The sequence below is a fragment of the Spinacia oleracea genome, chromosome 3 (assembly GCF_020520425.1).
Source record: "Spinacia oleracea cultivar Varoflay chromosome 3, BTI_SOV_V1, whole genome shotgun sequence".
NCBI classification, from domain to species: domain Eukaryota; kingdom Viridiplantae; phylum Streptophyta; class Magnoliopsida; order Caryophyllales; family Amaranthaceae; genus Spinacia; species Spinacia oleracea.
Window position 1 is genome coordinate 50987658 of NC_079489.1, and position 18721 is coordinate 51006378.

The following is an 18721-nucleotide window of genomic DNA, read 5'->3' on the forward strand; positions in this document are numbered from 1 at the left end:
TGAAACTTTTATAAATGAAACTTTCCTTCCAATTCCCTTCCTTTATTTCCACTTTCCATATAATTTTTGGAACCAAATACAAGAAAAAAATATTTTACTTTTCCTTTCAATTTTTCCCAACCAAATAATGCCTAATATGGAACGACATAGAGATTATTGTTTTTCATTAATCAACGTTAGTGAGCGTAACGCGGTAATCTCTGCAAAACCTAACATAAGTTTTTTTTTTTTTTAAAAAAAAATGCGAAAACACCATTAATTAGTATAAAAAAAAAAAATCCACTCCAACTCCCACCAACCAATATCTATTTGTTTAAAGTTCACACGCCTAAATATCCCCATTTAATCGAAACAAAATTACGAAGTTCCCAATTACACAGCCGACAAATTCACAATCATCCAAAAGGAAAAGGAAAAGGTCAAATCATTACGATCTGCGGTTTTTCTAATTTTCCGTTTTTCTGTTTTCTTCATACTTTATCAAAAAAAATCATTCTAATACGGTAAATGTCGAATTCCCATATCTTTTATTTATTTAGTTCTATTTTTTGCAGGAATCCCTTAAGTTTACATGCCGATTTGATTTATTTGTTTGTAACCCAATTTCAAAATTGCAATTTGGTGGGTTTTTGGCATTGTTCTTCTTCTTTTCTTTTTGTAAAAGTTGATGAAATGGGAAATAATATGAAAAATTCCCAATTTGTTGTTTGTGGTATGAATTCAGATGAAAGGTTTATAATTTGGTTTGATACATTGACTTGAAAAAAGGAAGGTTTGACTAATTTTGGTAAACTCGTTGATAAAGTTAAGAGCTTTCATGGTTGATTCATGAAGAAGTTTATTTTATTTTTGGGTCCAATTTTAATCATTGCATTTGATTTTTTTTATTTATTTTTATGAGTTGATTGCTTACAATTTTGTGCTATTAGTTTTCCTTAATTGATGATTGATGAATCAATTTAAAGAATTTTTGTTTTTAAAGAAGATCTTGCTTTCTTCTGATGGGTGTTGTGATAATTGTTTTCTTTAATGTATGAACACGATGGAGAAATCTGACTTGCTGACCTCTCTGGTCAATGTAATTTGCAATTGGGTAGGAACTTTCGAAGAAGGCGATCGTTTGTGTTTGTGGTGCGGGGGTTGTTAGGTGGAGGAGAGGATGTTATGCTGTATAAAGGAATGAGGTTATAGTTATCTCGTATCGCCGGTTTATTAGGTGTTTGATGGATGCTTTCATACTTCATGAAAGATGTTTGCTAAAGCTTCTTTTAGTGAGTTTATATCCTTTTACATGCCGTTTATATGCAAGGAAATGCTGAAAAGTATGTTGTTTTTTGATGGATAGGGGGAGAGGGAAGCTGTACAAAGAATGCTATCATCCCTTTGATTAGTAACTTATCTTTAATTCTTTAGTACATTGAACAATTTGACTTTTCATGGATGAAATCCCCACTCTTGTACTTATCTTATGCCTGTTCAATAGACACTGATACATATTTTGAAAATCAATCTGTTGCAGGCCTCTAAAAGGTGTATTGTAGTGCTTTATCAAGCTTCTCCTTGTTTGCTGTGTTTCTATCCTTCATTATTTTTGCTGATAATAAAAGAAGTCAATCATCCAATGGTGACAAATGAATTCCACAGTGAGTGTTCTAGCTCAACTTCATGGAGTAGTCAGCCTGATACGGATGATGATAGGATGATAGCGCTTGTCTTAACAGAAGAATACTCTAAACTAGACGGTGCTGTTGCTCGACGTCTCACTAACCTTGCTCCTATTCCTGTAAGACCACAATCTTTGAAACCATGTTGCCTTGTGTTGGTATCTCATTATTACTCTACTGGTTTTGTTGTTGACTGGCTTAATTACTCCTGCATCATCCAGACAATATCCTTATTGTTTAGGCTTTGTCATAATATGTGAATCTGACTTTAAAAAAAAGTCACTTGGAAATTATAGCTGAACAATGTTATTACACCAACATCCCCTCTTCATCTTTTCCAGGATGACTCTAGTATGTTTGCTTTTGAGTGGTTATACAAAATATCAAATATGTGAATTTTACAAGGAATAATAGGCCCTATAGTTTTTGTCCTCTTCTCGCTTTTCCAAGTTCCAACCGTGCCTTTGTCACTGACAAGAAATTGTTGCTCCGATAACATGTATTGTGGGGCTTAATTTTTTTCCTACCTATTATTTTTGGTGGAGAGTGAGGATACATATCTCAGATGTAAAAACAATCGATATTTTTTTCTTATTATTTTTACTCCTATTGTAAATTAAAATACATGTGAATGGAGATATAGTTGATGAGGTGCAATCAGTGTATAAAAAAGCGCAAGGCGTGCGCTACATCAAAGTGAAGCACACTTTTTAAGAACTAAAGGTTTTTTTACTATTATGCATATATATCTTACTAAAATAACCACAAATATATATAAACATCAGATTTGCTTCCAAAAATATATTACTCTTTGTTTTAACAAAAATAAAGCATATAACATAGTGTTTATCCAGAAGCTAGGGCCGATTGTTGTGACTGTTGTCTTCTTCTTTTCTTCTTTTTCCTTTTCTTTTGGACTCTTGGCCTACTTTCTATTGTTAAGGATTAATAGGGAGTGGTCCAAAACACAATAACAACATATTAAAAAAGCTTTCAAAGTAAAGTAATAAAAAAATAAAAGAATTTCAATGAAGCGCCAAAAAGCGCGCTTTTTGCACTTCGTGCGCTTCGGCGCGCTTAATCACAAGGGCTTCGCTCAGACCTAATTAAGCGCTTTTCCCTAAAGTTTTGCGCTTCAGAGCTTAAGCGCGCTTTTTTTAACACTGGGTGCAGTCTTGCAGAGAAGTAGAGATGCGCCTCTGACTGGTAACTGAATACTCTTAGTTCAATATACCTTCTTATGTAAGTATATACTTCGTATATTATAAGCTCTTATGGACGATAAATAAGATATACCTTAGCATTTTGCTTGTGGTCGGATGAAGAAAGCAAGAAATATAGGGAGCTATTGGTTTTTTCCTCTTCTAATGAACTTCAAAACTAATTCTGGCTACCCTTGGTTGCTTGGATGACCCAAGTATCTGGGTTCCTGACAATAATGTTGAACTGCATTTCATACCTCTATCTTTACTTGGGAAGTTCAGATTTTGATAAAATTCTTTATCTGTGTTTCAATACCTTGGTAATTCGCAGGTTGTCCCGAGGATTAATTCGTATATTCCCACCTTAAGTGACGCCAACTTGGACCACCAACGGCTTCTTCAGAGGTTTGTCTCATGCCTAAGTACCGTTGGATTTAAGCAATCATTTTTAGAGGCGTGAGGAATACAATTGCTCTGTTTTAACTTTTCACAGCTGTAGATGTAGATATACGGTAAAGAGCAAGAAATATGAATTTGACTTCTGATTTACTGACTGTGTTACTATTCATGCTTTATATTGGCCTGTTGTATGTTAAATGCTTCTGTTTTTTTCAGACTACAAGTTTATGGACTTTATGAAGTCAAAGTCTCTGGTGATGGAAATTGTCAGGTGAGGGGAACTGTACGCAATATGCTAATGTTTTGTTGATAACTTCATACACCAGGCTTTCTAATCAGCGTATCACTGCAGTTTCGTGCACTCTCGGAGCAAATGTTCAAGTCACCAGATTATCACAAGCTCGTGCGCAAAGAAGTGGTTAAACAGGTAAATGTCGCAGTATCACTGATAAAGCTGAATCAAAAATATAAAGGGTGATCTTGAAGAATTAGAGGGAATTTCAGGAGATGAGAAAGAGCTAGATATCTCTAACTATACTGCTAGTTGATTCTAATAGTTGTTTTTAGTTTAGTCAAACAGTGCTAAGCTGCTAAAGTGAAAGCTGTAGAGACACCATATGAGTCTCAAATTATTGGTTGTAAAGTGAATGCTGGCATGCAATTGTGAACCGGCTTGAGAAGGAAAACGCACAATTGCTCTATGAGTCAACTTTTGGTTTCAAAGAGAATATTGGGATGAAAGTCTAAACTGCTTAGAAAAGGAAAATATACACTTGGTTTAGCATGAGATACATTTCTGGAGTTACCATTAAAATTTTGGATGATTGCACTTTTCAGTTTTAGTCTATTTTGATTGTTCTGTTATTTTTTCTTTCAGTTGAAGGAGCAGAAGGCTCTTTATGAAAATTATGTTCCGATGAAATACAAACACTATTACAAGAAAATGGCAAAGTATGGCCTTTAGTCCTCCATAAAAGCCTTGTTTTCAGTGATCCTTTTGTTGCAATTTAGAAAATCTCTGATAATTATTTGCCATCTAATTTTGTATATAATGCAGAAATGGGGAGTGGGGAGACCACATAACTCTTCAGGCAGCAGCTGACAAGGTCTGGATTCTTTGAATCTTTGCTATGCACTCTAGCTTGCAAAATTGCTTCAGGTTATGTTATTGTTTGTGGAATTAAGATGTCATTTTCTATGTTAACAAGACAAGATAAAAGGTGCGAAATAAACACATATAGTAGGGATGTAGACTAACTTAAGGAATACTCTTGAAAGGATGGTATAGTTCTCAGTTTGACGAGTCTCTTTTATTGGATGAGCCTCTTTCTGACAGTGATGTATACATGCCCTAAGCCTAATTGGGGCCCTGGATCCTGTATTTGAGGCCGGACTGCAGGACTTCAAGGCATGTGCAATTGTGCATAGGTAAAGGGAGGGACATATCTTAATCTTGTGATTCCACTTACAGAATATTCATGAAACGGATTATTGAATTTAGCTACGTAATCACTCTTACATCTTTTCTTGAAAATGCACACCAATTGGTGGTGTCTCCTAGATATGATAATAATACGATAAGATCTCCTGACTTTTAAATACATAGTGTACAAGCAAAATAGTCTAAGTTATGCGACCAGACTGCCATAGGTATTGTCCACTTGTCCTTGTGCGATGTGCACCCTAGGATTCTTTTTTATGTTTATTTAAGCATAGCACAGAGTGAAGAAGTTTATAAACACCTCCCCGCAATATGTTTTGTTGCCAATTAAACTTTCTTTCACAAAATTTTATAAGTAAAAATCACGGAGTAGAAAAATTAGAAGCAAACTATCGATTTTTACTCTCATCTTCCAGAAATAATTCACTTGTGTAAAACAACTTAATGTGGAAAGAGGTTGCCCAGATTTCTCTTCTGAAACTTCATAACTATCAATTTTAGGCAGTATTTGATTTTTCTTCCTCTGTAGTTTATACTCTTATCAGCAGTATTTTATATACTTTATACAACTTTCGCATTTCGCCTCCTTAGAAACTTATTTCCTCTGAATTTAGAGACATTAAACCCTGTCACTGCAGCATTTGGATTTCAATGCAGCACCGTTATGCATGTGAAAAACAGTTAAAGATATGTAACTAGTTAACATAGAACTGTATACTAGGAGTGATATGGGTGGAATGATATGAGTTTCAATTCAATTACAACAACAACAATACCAAAGCTGTAATCTCTTAGGACGGGTTCAGCTGGTTTCGATTTTCAATAAGCGACACTAGTTATGTTTGCACTTATGTATAATCAACATGTATTACCATTATTACTTCGTTCTATATCTTTTTTGCAATCATCTGGCATTCAAAAGTTGCACATTGGCTTAACCCCAACTTTTAACAATCGAGCAATTTAGCCCCATTCCTTTGAATTGGAACAAAAATGACCACCGAATGCCCGATTGTCAAATTATGATAATAAGTATATTCTTCTTTTCTTAAGGGTTAAAATGTAAATCTTTTAACTAAATACACGATATAGCTCCTTGATAGCAGATGGAATTATGGACTCTTAACATGATACCATTAATACCACTAGTGCTCATGTTATTGGTATTGGAGGGGAAAAGCCTTGAGAGGTATTCCATCTGATACCATATTTCCCCATTGTCTTTATTATTTTGTGCTTCACCGGCTGTATTTCATTAACAAAATTATGTGTATGAAACAGTGACTCTCACCCATTTTTGATGTTCTCACTTCACACTTTTCGTTGAGTCCTATCCATTTTGTTTCTCTCTTATGAAATCATCTTTTTATGGCCTACATTTTCCCCCATTATTCCCTAGGTGCCCCATCTAAAGGATCCCACTTACTTAACCCACTGACTATCGTTGTTTACCATCAAATGCTCCACCTAATAGGTCCTACTTTCTCATTAACTCCAGTCATCCATCCACTTTTTATTTGCTAGCTTTAGTATTTATATACTTTTCCTTGATCTCTTCCCAAATTCCGTAGGGAAATATCAAAATGGGATAGAGGAAGTATTTTTTTTTTTTTAGCTAAGAAATGTCTTTTTAATCCTCTGTAAACAAAAAGAAAACATATATTTTTAGTTAGAAAACAATATTGGAGTTCAATTTTCACATTGGGAAAGAATAACCAGGCTAATTTGCTCCCCTTTAAATGCAAGTGACTTAATTGCACAATTGTTAAAACACTTTTGAAAAGTATTCTAGTAACAGAATTTGAAATCCACTTGCTCTGCTAGGTCACGAGTTTAATCCTTGGAAACAGCCTCTTTATGAAAATGAAGGTAAACCTGCGTACATTTGGATCTTCCCATAGTGGGAGCCTTGTGCAGTGGGTACGACTTTTTATTAACAGAATTTGTAATCCAACGAGCCAGGAAATGGAGGTTAAATTGAAATGAAAGAACAGTGGAGCTACCATAACTTTAATGCTGAGCCAAAATCCCGTTATTAACCTCTTAGTATTTTGGTTGCAGACTGCTAGTACTTTCTTTTGATAGTCCATCATGTTATATACCTCTCATGTGCAGTTTGCTGTGAAGATATGCCTCTTGACTTCCTTCAGAGATACGTGCTTTATTGAAATTGTTCCACAGTACCAGGCGCCTAAGCGAGGTATCATGATGTCTTTATATATTATACTCAATGCTCATATGTTTTTTCCAATAAAGAAAATTGAAGAAAAGAGATTGAGGGGTGTCATTCTTATGCTTATGTTCATCTTTATATAGTTGATGGTTTGCACTTGGAATGAATCAGCATCAATATTTTTACTGAATATGCCTTAAAATTTAGAGTTATCCCCCAAAAATGATAAAAAGTTGAAGAATTAAGGATTTTTTTTTAGTAATCTTTAGGTGTTGTCTTCTTATGATGTAACCACAGGTTTATAAATTTCCTTTGATGATCTTGAAAATGTGTGGTTTTCTAGCCCTTTACTGTAAGTACTGATTGTTGTGAGTTTGTGGGTGTAAATACTGTAAAATCAGTTTATCATTCATCTCTAAATGTGTTATTTCCAAACGAAAGTCAACAATTGGGGTTCCAGTTCCACTGAGCCAGATGTCAAATCATCACTTTTTCTTTGGTTTATGGTTTGACAAAATCTCATCTTATTGCTTCTTCTGCATGTATATATGGCTATTTTTTTCAACTTAATTTCTCCATAATCCATCTCTCTCTCATTTCTGAACCAAGCTTCGTTTGTCTAGTGGTAAAACTTGTTCCTCGTGGTCATGGGATCAAGTCCTACTAGGGGCAGTTTGAGAGTAGGATTTCCTTATCCATCCCTTACCTGCAAGGTGTGTGGGTCTCCAACTGAGGTGTACAAAGAATAAATTCATATTAATCTAAATCATGAATGCATGTTATATTCTTTCGCTTGTCTAAAATTTTCATTGTTAGTTCTTTAATGTTTCGTATTGACGATACTGAATTACTGATGGTTCCCTTTTGTATGATGCAGAGGCTTGGTTAAGTTTCTGGTCAGAGGTTCATTATAACTCGCTGTATGAACTCAGAGGTTTGTTCTTTGTGAAACTGGCTTGTTTTTACATTTACATTTACCATTACTGCATTTAGTTTGTGTTTAATCAAGTCTAGGTTTGCATTTCCTGCAGCGGCTGTTCTACCGCCCAAACCAAGGAAGAAGCACTGGTTGTTTTAGTTTTCCAGGGAAGATTGAAGTCTGTTCATCCGAATTAACTCTTTTCTTTTGCACATTGCTTATACTTCATGTACACTACCATACTGTATATATATATAATATATACATTTGAGTTGTTCAGGTTTAGGATTATCTTATTCTTTCATTTGTTTCTCTTTTAACAGTCTTATTATTCTTGACGGATTGGGGTATGCAAGACTATGAACTGCACTGACAGATGTGCTAATATTATCAAGTCTTTGTTTCTCTTTTCTGTAAATAAGTGGATACTGCGAATATTTTGTTTGGCATTTTTCATTTCATTTCTGAATATGAATATGGTTACACTGTAAACGTGTGAGTATGTATGAGATGTCACCTTCGCGGTTGTCTTGCTGTGGAATCAGGAACCTGGTTTCGTGACCAAATTCAGGATCATATCGGTGAACCATATGATTAGCTGGTTGAATGGCTTGACAATCGAACAGTAGAATATCCCATCCAATGATACACTTCTTTATCATTGCTTACTTCTTTATAGGACAACTTTTGTGTAAGACCGCCTTACTGAAAAGACCATTTTAATTGCTTAACTAATTGGTTTCATTGCTTAACTAATTAGTTTTAGTGCTTAACTAATTGATTATAGTGCTTAACTAATTAGTTATAGTATTTAACTAATTAATTACACTGCTTAACTAATTGGTTTAATTGTTTAACTTATATGACACAAATGTGAACTTTTGTGTAATACTGCCTTATGTAAAACTTTGTATTCTTTATATATATGTTTCTAATGAACACTTCGATCACTGTTGGGTTAGTTGAAAACTATACCTTGATTCAGAGTATATGAATGTTATTTTATGTTTTTTTTAGAATAACATTAAGATTTTGGAATTATCCTTAATATGTATTTTTGGTTGCGGGTTATTCTCAAATGTGATATGGAATTAGGGATGTCAATGAGTCGATACGAAATAACTTGTGATTGATTGGCGCTCGTTCATTAATAAGTAGTAAAAGATATCGAACAAATTTCAAGTTCGTTATACTAGCTCGAACAACTTGATGTTCGACTTGTTTAGGTTAGCGAACAACTCGTTCGTGATCGTTAATAAGTTCGTTTATGTTCGTTTATAAGCTTGTTTAAAATCTTGTTCAGCTCCAATTTTAAAATAAATGGCTACTCCTTATTTGTAGTAAGTATCACAAAAGGTTACCAATATATACTCTACGATGTAAATTAAAAACAATATTATGTTTATTAATACGTTGGTTTAAATTTGATCTACTCGTTTATCAAGGCTCGTTTATAAAAGCTCGATTATATTGATCTAGCTTGGCTCGGGCACGAATTAACCGAGATACTTGTGATCTAAGCTTGAACAATGAAAAAATTGAATAGTGGAGCTCGAGGAGGCAAAATAGAAGCTCAGTTAAACTCTGCTAGAGCTAGGAAATTTAATATCAAGACTAACTCGAACAGTCAAATACTAAGCTCGGCTAGTTGACATCTCTATACGGAATACTCACTCCTAAATATTTTAGGAGTTATATATTCACTGGCAGAAACTAACATAAGTTGGTGGAGTTGGTGGGGAACTCATCTTGTCACAGTGTCGAGCCTCATTAGGTGCGAAATGTTTGGGAGTGGCTCAAGCGAAGACATGCATAGTTAGGCTGGCTAACCTGTGTTAGGTGCTGGTTCAGTAAGGTCCCTTTTTCTTACCTATTAAAAGAAAAAAAATTGAGTAGCATAAAGATGAAGGTGAGTTAATTATTCTTATAATAATAATGCAAGTGGCCAGTGGACAATAAAGAAATAACAAGAAAGTAAAGTGGGGTAGATAATGAGGTTGGCTACATCGCAGTTCACCAATGGCTTTTTTGTCCATACCCAGGGGCAAAATTGTCTTTTCACTTAATTAGTTGAAAAGTCAAACAAAGTACTAAGTATCGGAAATAAATGACAGTATTCAATACAACAATGATAGTATTCAATACAAACAATGACATAGTATATGTAACGCGTTTATCCAGTCATTTAAGTGGTCCCTTTACTATTTTTGTTTCATTTCGTTTTCTTCTTTTTGGGTGATTATGACAGAGAGTATATGTAACACGTTTATCCAGTCATTTAAGTGGTCCCTTTACTATTTTTGTTTCATTTCGTTTTCTTCTTTTTGGATGATTATGACAAATTTTAATACAACAATGACAGTATATACACAATAATGACAGTATTTATCTAACCTTTGACAGTATATAGCAAGTTCGCAACATTTTTACCATTTATTTAAGGGGTGGGCCATCATTGCAATTTATTTTCTTTTCACTTTTTTTTTGTGGGTATGGGGCAGATACATCGCTGGTGAACTGCGATGTATCCTCCCTCGTAGATAATCAAATAAAAAGGGAACTAGATCCATAGGCAGTTGACCTTAGGTGTAATATGTTAAAGTAAAAGTTAACAATAAAGGAAATTGTAACTCCTAAAGAAATACGATCGGAAATGATATATGCAATTCTCAAAGAAATACGGAGGGCGTCGTAGAGAAAGAAAAATTCATGGGTTTTTCTACATTGTTGTATTTTTTTGATTTCTACGTTGTATTCATGCATTTAAAATGGGAGTTTTTAATTGACGTCCGCGTTCGCTAAAAACGCCCTCGTATTTATGGTAAAAGTACGTTTATGCCCCTCCCTACTCCACCTCTCCCAATTTTCATCTCTGCCTTCGGCCAAGCTCCAACAAAAACAAATTATTGTATCCAATAATAAATGGAAAAAATAATTCTAAAAATACAACCTTTGGTCGGTTCAATGAAAAAGGGCTGAGCTTTCGATAATCAAAAAATAATATAAGTTTAAGTACTAATCTATTTTTAAAGGGCTTATTTATTTCGTGACTTGCTAACACAGGTAAAGGGGTGACGTGGCAATGTACGTTGTAAGTCTGTCATCTCACCCTATAAACAGCTCCTCCTTCTTCTTCCTTCCCCCCATTTTCGTCCTCTGTTATTTTTCATCGCCATTTTTCTTGTTCCTCCTCCTTGTATGCTCGCTTCCTCCTCTTTATTCATCCCCAATTCTTCTGTTCATCTTCCTCCAAATCGAATTTCTGAAATAATCATGGCACAAGGCAACCAATCTGGGTCTGTGACTTCAACAACGACTTCAAGAGTGAAGTGTGGTTGTGGCGTGGATGCTGTTGTTCGGGATGAAAAAAAAGGGCCAAATAATGGGATGGAGTTTCATGGATGCCAATTTTGGCTCGTATGTTGAAAATTAATTTAATTTCCTATTTAATTTGTATCTCAATTTTTGTTGGAAATTAACACAACTATCTATTTTATTTCGTTCAATTTAGGTCAAAGACTGCGGCTTTTTCAGATGGGTTGAAGAATAATGTAATTGAAGACTACCAAATGTTAATTTTGGAGAAGGAGACTACCATATCTGAGTTGGAGTATGAGAAAAACGTGGTTGAAGAAAAAATGAAGAAGTTGCAATTGAAGATTGACATTATGGAAGAGGATGAGCAGGGGATGAAGAACGAGCTTCCTGAATTACGTATAGAGTTGATGAAGAGTTCAAGGAACGAGAAGAATTACTCGATGGTTTTGATGTTATCATGGGTTTTTTTTCTGTTTATCTTTTCTATTTAAAATAGGAAAATACGATAAATGAGAGTGAAAGCATTACGTTATGTTGGAATTCGTACTTATGTATTTGAAATGTTTCTGATTCAATAATATATCGTATTTCTTAAACTTTGCGCGTTTGTGTAATTATGTCGTCGTTTTCTTAAGTTAGTCAAACCCACGGCAAAAATATCGTATATGCTAACTTTGCAAATGTATCCCTGGACTAATAACAAAGTTGCAACAAAAACCTAACAAAGTCAACATTAGTCATTTCTTTGCTGTTAAGAAATGTTGGCTTCAGAAAGTCAACAGTAGTCAACTTTAGCACATGTTCTGTGCGTTGAAACAGTCAACTAAACCCATGGAACTGCTGAAGATCATCTAACCAATTTCCAACTAGGAAGTCAGCAGAGGTCAAGGGCAGTTTAACTGCAACCAACTGCATTGGCAAGTTAGTCCAACTGCACTGCAGGCAGGCAAGTACTTGCACTATGGCAACCAGGTCAAACCTGATGTTCAGATGCAAACAACAGAAACCAATTTCACATCAGTCAGAATCTGTAACCTGTAACCATTCACAACATCTAGAATATAGAACAAATCCAAACCAAATATGGTCAACATAAGTCACCTCTAGCAATCTTAATTCATGTACTTCAAATGACGACTAACATTCATCGTATTTTCAAAAGATGTTTACCTAAATACCAAAAGCACCACAAAACATGGTCGTGGTTCCAAAATTACAAAAATACAACACTACTACTTTAACTAGTGATCTACTGAGTTTCTTGGTCCGCAAATGAAGTTTGACTTTGATGCATATTCAGTGTTGTGGGAGTTTTTCCGAGTCTTGCTGACGAGGAGATGGTTAAGAGCGATTTGACCTCTAACATGTGGCTAGGCATTAGTCATGACCAGAGATTTAGGACGACAGCTTGCAAGTCATGACGATAGCATTGGACTTATGACGATAGGTAACGTGTCATAATTTACGATGAGAGCACATGGTTGAGAGCGATTTTGAGCTCTAACATGTGGCTAGGCATGATTCATGACGAGATCTTTAGGACGACATCTTGCAAGTCATGACGATAACATTTGACTTTTGACGATAGGCAACGTGTCATAAGTTACGAGGAGAGCACATGGTTGAGAGCGATTTTGAGCTCTAACGTGTGTCTAGGCATGATTCATGACGAGAGCTTTAGGACGAGAGCTTACAAGTCATGACGAGAGAAATTGACTTATGATGAGAGGTGACGTGTCATAAATTACGACGAGAGCACATGGTTGAGAGCGATTTTGAGCTCTAACATGTGGCTAGGCATGATTCATGACGAGAGCTTTAGGACGAGAGCTTGTAAGTCATGACGAGAGAAATTGACTTATGACGAGAGATGACGTGTCATAAATTACGACGAGAGCACATGGTTGAGAGCGATTTTGAGCTCTAACATGTGGCTAGGCATGAGTGATGGCGCGAGCTTTAGGACGACATCTTGCAAGTCATGACGATATTATTTGACTTGTGACGAGAGATAGAAATTCATAAGTTACGACGAGAGCACATGGTTGAGAGAGACTTGAGCACTAACATGTGTCTAGGCATGAGTCATGACGGGAGCTTTAGGACAAAGCTTGCAAGTCATGACGATGGCATTTGACTTATGACGAGAGATAGCAAGCCATAAGTTACTATGAGAGCACATGGTTGAGAGCGATTTTGATCTCTAACATGTGGCTAGGCATGAGTCATGACGAGAGCTTTAGGACGAAAGCTTGCAAGTCATGAGGAGAGAAATTGACTTATGACTAGAGATAGCAAGTCATAAGCCATTCGTTTTTTTTTAATGTTGGTAAATTTTACTTGTGTGATATTCATGTCTTGTGCCCCAAAAAGTGACCAACATTTGAAATTTCTTTTCTTGTCAGAGAATGAGGTCTTAGGGGCATTGTTGATGCGATAAGATTTGTTAGGCGATGAGCCTAAAATGTCTTGTTTGACGTCCATAGTGATGTCAATGAGCTATGCGTTTGTCTTTGATTTGGAATTCACCAAAATGTCGAATGTCCAAGTTTATTTTAAGAATTGATTGACACAAGTATGAATTTCTTTAAACTTGGATATTGGATTATCTCCCGTCGAAATTTAATCAAGGCGACATGTTTTATGCCTAAGCACATGTTAGGAGTTAGTCTTGTGTGCTTAAATTTCGGACGTCCGTTTAGAAGGACGGAGAGATGGGGGTTTTCCCCCGTCGTATTTGTGAAGGAGACATGTTTTATCCCTAAACACATGTTATGAGTTAGTCCTGTATGCTTAAATTCTGGACGTCTGTTTAGAAGGACGGAAAGATGGGGGTTTTCCCCCTTCGGATTTGTGAAGGCGGCATGTTTTATGCCTAAGCACACGTTAGGAGTTATTCTTGTGTGTTTAAATTTCGGATGTCCATTTAGAAGGACAGAAAGATGGGGGTTTACCCCCGTCGAATTTGTGAAGGCGGCATGTTTTATGCCTACGCACATGTTAGGAGTTAGTACTGTGTGCTTAAATTTCGGACGTCCGTTTAGAAGGACGGAAAGATGGGGATTTTCCCCAGTCGGAATTGTATAGGCGGCATGTTTTATGCCTAAGCACATGTTAGGAGTTAGTCTTGTGTTCTTAATTGCGGACGTCCGTTTAGAAGGACGGAAAATGGGGGTTTGCCCCCTTCGGATTTGTCAAGGCGGCATGTTTTATGCCTAAGTACATGTTAGGATTTAGTCCTGTATGCTTAAATTTCGGACGTCCGTTTAGAAGGACGGAGAGATGGGGGTTTTCCCCCGTCGGATTTGTGAAGGCGACATGTTTTATCCCTAAACACATGTTAAGAGTTAGTCATGTATGCTTAAATTCTGGACGTCCGTTTAGAAGGACGGAAAGATGGGGGGTTTTCCCCCGTTGGATTTGTGAAGGCGGCATGTTTTATTCCTAAGCACATGTTAGGAGTTATTCTTGTGTGCTTAAATTTCGAACGTCCGTTTAGAAGGACGGAAAGATGGGGGTTTGCCCCCGTCTGAATTGTGAAGGCGGCATGTTTTATGGCTAAGCACATGTTAGGAGTTAGTTCTGTGTGCTTAATTGCGGACGTCCGTTTAGAAGGACGGAAAGATGGGGGTTTTCCCCCGTCGAATTTGTCAAGGCGGCATGTTTTATGCCTAAACACATGTTAGGAGTTAGTCCTGTGTGCTTAAATTTCGGACGTCCGTTTAGAAGGACGGAAAGATGGGGGTTTGCCCCCGTCACTTATGATAATAGGTTTAGGTATTTTTAATGCCACTTTGTGACTTATAGTTGATCAACCTAGGTTTGTGCTAATCTGGGCCACTCCTTAGGCTTCAAACAATTAGGCTTTATTTCGTTTGCGAAATTAGACGGTTGCACTTCTTAGGCCGTTAATCAATTATTCTTAGTATTTCGTTTGCGAAATGTCAATATTGCATTACTATCTAACTTGACGAAACATGAGGGTCTCAGACTAATAGAATGTTCGGAAGCGCTTGCGTCCCGAGAGTGAGACGGAGCCTAGGGCATCATCATCATCTTTTTTTTTTTTTTGGACGCTCCATGTGTTGGAGGCTTAAAGGTAAAATTTTAGGGCGTCATTTTAATATGACCTCTATAAATGATTTGGAACTTATACAAGTGTTTGGATTATTGTCGGCACGTTCCTTAGAACGGATGGCATAAGACAGATGAGTTGGGTGTTTTGTAGTGAAGCATAAGGCGGATGAGTTTCTTCCATAGCACCGTATCTCCCCACAGACGGCGCCAAATGGTGTGGGAGTTTTTCCGAGTCTTGCTGACGTGGAGATATGCGGTCCATAGCTTACCCAGTCCGATGCGCCACCTACAAAACAAGAATATTCCTTTCGGAATATTCCCTCCGATGCTTAAGTATAAGCTTTTAGAAAGAGAAAGAGTTTAGAGAGGGAAAGAGTTTAGAGAGAGAAAGAGTTGTTATGCTTTGCAATATGCCATCTCTTGGGGAGAGAAAAATCTGATCATTTGTCTTGGAAGGTGAGGGTATTTATAAGGCCTTTGACATAGGGAAAACCCTAATGGAGAAAGTCAATGATTGTCTGATCGTTCTTGGAATGAAAAGTGTCACATCAGATGTGAGAAAGAACATTTATTGGGCCTTGGCCAGTTTGACTGTGTTTGGAATGTGTGTAAGAGTATTATGGAGTGGTGCAACATTGGCAAACCCACTTGATTGAGTTGTTGATTTTTCATCATAGAGACGACGTGTCAAGTTATCATTGGGCCATGGTGTCTGGTTATTTTATGCCACATCATTCAGGACCGAGCCATCAGAACCAATCAACACTCCTGCACCTCTAGGTAACTGTATTCAACAACAACAATTAGGCATATAATATAATTTGATTTAGCATACAAAATAAATTGAACAAGTACAAACAACATACCCTTGAACCTCTGGAACCTCTACCTCCTCTCGAGCCTTCTCCAGTTTGTCCATTTCTTCCCCTTCCTCTTCCTCTTCCCCTTGGCTCTCCCTCCCTTTGAAGCTGTTTTTGTTTCCCCCCCCCCCCCTCTTCCTCCCCTACCTCCCCTACTTCCCCTTCCTCCTCTAGCACCTTGTCCACCTCTAATAATTCTCCCTCCTCTTCTTAATTGTGTTGGCTGTATTGTGGCAGAGTGGTTGACATTGGATGATGCTCCTATGTCATAGGAGTGCAGATTATGGAGGTCCACCTTCTTTCCTTGGTCTTCCTCTTAGCCTCTTTGCTGCTGGTTCTTCAGGAACAGGCCTCTTGTTGTCCTTGTTGGGACATCATCTCTTGTTATGACCCTTTACTTGACATAAGCTGCATGTCATTTCCATCCCGTGCCTTGACAATTTTCCAGGCTTCTTAGGGTCTTCAAAAGGGCACTTGATTATATTTCTTCTAGTTCTTCCCGGGCCAATCTTGATGGGAGGGGGATCAATTTCACAAACAACCCTAGGCCAATACCTTTCACCATCTAATGGAGGTATGGACCCTGAATATGCTTTCAAGTACATTGATTTTGTGTAACACTCGTCTACGAAATCTTCGGCCTCTTTTTGTTGAAAGAAAATGCAGGCAATGGCATGGCAGCAAGGAATTCCCAACATGTCTCATTTTCTACAAGTACATGTTCTTTTCTCTATATCCACAGTGAGTTGATCCAAGTAGTACTTGACATTGAAAAGTGTGTCAGTCGAGGGCAATACATCACAATTTGCGGCTTTTACCTTTTCCTCTTCCAACTTAGCTTGAATTCTAGGACCAATGACTGAAGTTGACTTCCCATTTCTTGTTTCTTAATTAGTATCCTTTGCATCAATGCCATTCTAATATCCTCTAACATGTAAAGCAAGTGCTTTGTCCTAGCATCTATTATGTATCCGTTAAAAGTGTCTGCCATGTTGCTTGTAATGGCATTGGACTTAATGGAAGTATCCAAGAATGCTCTACAAAATAACTTAGGGTTGTAGGATTTGAATGCAACGAGAGCATCAGGGTTAATCTCATCCAATTCTTCACAAGCATCCTCATAATCATCCATGTTATACGCTTTTGCTATTTTTCAAAACATTAAGTTCATTTCAACACCCCTAAGCCCCTTATGAGAGTGAGCAAAGATGTGCCTAGCACAATGCCTATGCGCTGCTTTGGGTAGAACAGTGGCAACACCATGCAAAATTCCCTTAAAGAAACAAAAAAAACACACAAATACGCCAACAGATTAAGACAACATCCATTGTAAGACAGATTCAAGCAATAAAGAGACAAAAAAACACACAATATGCCAACCCGATAATACAATGTAAACACGAGTACCCGAGTCCGAGTAATATCCACAAAAAATAAATAATATTGAAACAAAGAAGGAAAGTAAATGACCCTTACTATGTGTTCATCAGATATGATTGCAATGCTTTCACCATCACCCAACTCAAGAACTTAATTTAGTTTTTTTCCCCCTCCACAGCAGCCCAAGATATGGGAAACATCTGGTCATTAGCATCTCTGCCCACTGCAGATAACAATTTTCCACCTAGGAAAGTCTTTAAAAAACATGCATCGACTGCAATGATCTTTCTACACCCTTCTCTCCACCCTTTTTGCAGCCCCTCAAAGTAGGTAAATAGCCTTTGAAAAACAGGAGGTATATGTTCTTTGATAGGATCAGTGACTAACTACACCTCTGTGCCAGGACTTAGTGTTTTCAGAGCGTCCACATATCTCCCGACCTTCTTATAATGGTCTTTCATTGAACCATGAAGTAATAAGTGAGCATTATGCTTAACCTTGTATGCAAAATCTCTCTTCACCAGAACCTTGTATGCTCTCCTTACACACACCATTATCTCTACAGTTGGCCAGTGTGTTCTTGCTTTGAAGACTTCCAGAAGCTCCTCTGCAAGCCAGGTTAACTTCAATTGTCTATTCTTCTTCATATTTCTATGACAGGTGTGGTTGTCTTCAATTGTTTTAACAACCCAAGTTGATCTTCTACTATCCCAAGAACCAAAAAGGTAAAAGGGACACCCTACAACACACTTCACTGCCACTTTCTTCTTTCTTTTCTTGTTACTGCACACAATGCTAATGTTCCTGACTTGAAGAATAACATACTTAGAAAGATATTTCTTGAAGTTCTCCCTAGTTGAAAATTGCATACCCACTTTCCATCTAAAAACTGAGCAAATCAACATATAGACTCACAAGCACACCTCTTCTGGCCTTCCTAGTAACAATGTCTTTATCTCCAGTTTCTGGTGGGGTATGGATCTCATCAGCACTCACCTCATATTCACTAGTATAACCTCCCTCCACAACATCCTCAGATTCAGGAACAAAACCACCCTTCTCTATAACACCAAGCCTTCCTTCAGCTGCCTCTTGTTGTAGTTGTTACGCTAACTCATGAAGCTTGTTGTAGTTGTTACGCTAACTCATGAAGCTTGTTGTTCCTGTCTTGTACTCTCTCCCTTACTGCCTTGAATTCATTATCACTGGTGTCTGGATCTTCACCATTCAATGTCTCATCTTCAATAATTTATTCATCCTCATCATAAAAAATCCATCACCATGATTT

At 37.0% G+C, this 18721-nt stretch overlaps 1 protein-coding gene across 8 annotated transcripts; it reads left to right on the forward strand.

The window, feature by feature from the left end:
• Positions 1-305: 305 nt before the first annotated feature.
• LOC110779200 (OVARIAN TUMOR DOMAIN-containing deubiquitinating enzyme 12) lies at positions 306-8203 on the forward strand. Of its 8 annotated transcripts, none has more exons than XR_008930495.1 (12): positions 306-503; positions 1098-1271; positions 1520-1783; positions 3198-3271; positions 3482-3536; positions 3618-3692; positions 4143-4216; positions 4323-4371; positions 6822-6906; positions 7503-7592; positions 7757-7813; positions 7911-8203. XR_008930495.1 is itself a non-coding variant. In XM_056840282.1 (12 exons), the coding sequence occupies exons 2-12, from the start codon at positions 1224-1226 to the stop codon at positions 7955-7957; spliced, it is 750 nt and encodes a 249-aa protein (XP_056696260.1). In that variant the 5' UTR covers positions 313-503; positions 1098-1223; the 3' UTR covers positions 7958-8203. The 8 variants fall into 8 exon arrangements, 7 of the variants coding, with proteins under 7 accessions (XP_056696265.1, XP_056696260.1, XP_021839428.1 ...); XM_056840282.1 differs by lacking the exon at positions 7503-7592 and having other exon boundaries at positions 313-503; positions 1520-1643; positions 1722-1783; XM_021983736.2 differs by lacking the exon at positions 7503-7592 and having other exon boundaries at positions 321-503.
• The last annotated feature ends 10518 nt before the right edge of the window (positions 8204-18721 follow it).

What these genes read in the sequence shown, in the direction of transcription:
- LOC110779200 (XM_021983736.2), top strand. Translation starts at nt 1,224, where the DNA reads ATGGATGCTTTCATACTTCATGAAAGATGTTTGCTAAAGCTTCTTTTA. An exon ending in CACCAACGGCTTCTTCAGAG is followed by an intron (nt 3,272 to 3,481) that starts GTTTGTCTCATG and finishes TGTTTTTTTCAG; the next exon opens with ACTACAAGTTTATGGACTTT. An exon ending in GTACCAGGCGCCTAAGCGAG is followed by an intron (nt 6,907 to 7,756) that starts GTATCATGATGT and finishes TGTATGATGCAG; the next exon opens with AGGCTTGGTTAAGTTTCTGG.